General features: G+C 33.2%; 1 protein-coding gene across 1 annotated transcript; it reads left to right on the plus strand.

Annotated features, from left to right (window-relative positions):
• The first annotated feature begins 444 nt into the window (after positions 1-444).
• Positions 445-1,230, plus strand: LOC126727964 (uncharacterized). The gene has a single exon (XM_050433860.1). The coding sequence runs from the start codon at positions 445-447 to the stop codon at positions 1,228-1,230; it is 786 nt and encodes a 261-aa protein (XP_050289817.1).
• The last annotated feature ends 434 nt before the right edge of the window (positions 1,231-1,664 follow it).

Raw genomic sequence — 1,664 nt, forward strand, 5'->3', positions numbered from 1 at the left:
AGAGAGAGAGAAAGAGAGAGAGAGAGATTACAGAATCATGTTGGGGATCACAACAGTGCACATAATATTGCTCAAAGAAAATGTTAAGCTTTGTTAAAACAAAGACAAAGTATTCAAACAATTATAAACAACCAATCGGATGTTGAGAAAAGGGAATATCGAACTCGTTTGAATGCATCAATGGATTGTATTTTTTTTCTACAACGGCAAGGATTAGCATTTCGTGGCCATGATGAATCTAAAGACTCCAATAATCAAGGAAATTTTCTTGAATTATTACGGTTTCTTGCAAAGCACAATGAAGAAATTAATAAGGCAGTCCTTGAAAATGCTCCTAAAAATCATCAAATGACCTCTCCTGATATCCAAAAAGAAATAGCAAATGTTGTAGCTAGACAATAAATGCTATTATTAAAGATATTGGAGACTCATTATTCACGTGATATGTCTACTAAAGAACAATTGGCAGTTGCTTTGCGTTGTGTAGACAAATTGGGACATGTGAATGAGCACTTTTTAGGCATTACACATGTTAATAATATAGCAGCAGTGACACTAAAGAGTGCAATTAAGGAAATATTTAATAAACATAGCTTAAGCATTAGTAGATTGCGGGGACAAGGCTACAACGGGGCAAGCAACATGCAAGGTGAATTAAATGGACTAAAAACTCTTATTCTGAAAGATAATCTGTCTGCCTATTATGTCCATTACTTTGTACATCATCTTCAACTAACCTTAGTTGCAGTAGCAAAAAATCACATCCAGATTGAAACCTTTTTTAACTTGGTTGCAAAGGTATTCAATATTGTTGGAGCATCATGCAAACGTCGTGATATTTTTAATGAAAAACGTAGTGCTAAAGTTATAGAAGAACTAAAAAATAATGAAATTTCAACTGGTCGTGGCTTGAAACTAGAAATGAATCTAAAAAGACCTGGAGATACACACTGGAATTCTCATTATGGTGCACTTGTTAATCTTATTCACATGTTTTCTTTTGTAATTGATGCGATTGAAACTATTATAGAAGATGGTTTAGATTCTAATCAGAGGGCAGAAGCAAATATCTTAATTGGTTTACTCCAAACATTTGAATTCGTGTTTAGTTTACATTTGATGAAAGGTGTGCTTAGCATAAGTTATGAATTGTCACAGGCATTACAACGAAAAGATCAAGATATTGTGAATGCTCTAAAGTTGGTTGATATTTCAAAGCAATGTTTATAGGTCATGAGAGATGATGGGTGGAACTCTTTGCTAGAGGAGGTTTTTGCATTTTGTGCAAAAAATAATATTGATATCCCTAATATGGATGATTTATAACAACCTTGGCCATGACAAAAAACTCAAAACATGAAAAATTCACATCATGATCAAGTGGAGCTTTTTTATACTGTTATAGATATGCAACTTCAAGAACTTAATAGTCATTTTGAAAATTATGAATTATTACTTTGTGTTGCGTGTTTGAACCCAGATAACTTATTTCAGCATTCAACAAGGAGAAATTGATTCAGCTTGCTCAGTTTTATCCAAGTGATTTTTCATCAGTTCAAGTTTCTTTCTTGGATAACTTAAGACATACATCCATGACATGCGGTCAAGTAAAGATTTTTCAGCACTTAAGGGAATTGGACAGCTTGCTAAAGAGATGGTAGAAA

Source organism: Quercus robur, chromosome 5 (assembly GCF_932294415.1).
Source record: "Quercus robur chromosome 5, dhQueRobu3.1, whole genome shotgun sequence".
NCBI classification, from domain to species: domain Eukaryota; kingdom Viridiplantae; phylum Streptophyta; class Magnoliopsida; order Fagales; family Fagaceae; genus Quercus; species Quercus robur.

Coding starts and splice junctions, on each gene's coding strand:
- LOC126727964 (XM_050433860.1), top strand. CDS start 445: ATGTCTACTAAAGAACAATTGGCAGTTGCTTTGCGTTGTGTAGACAAA.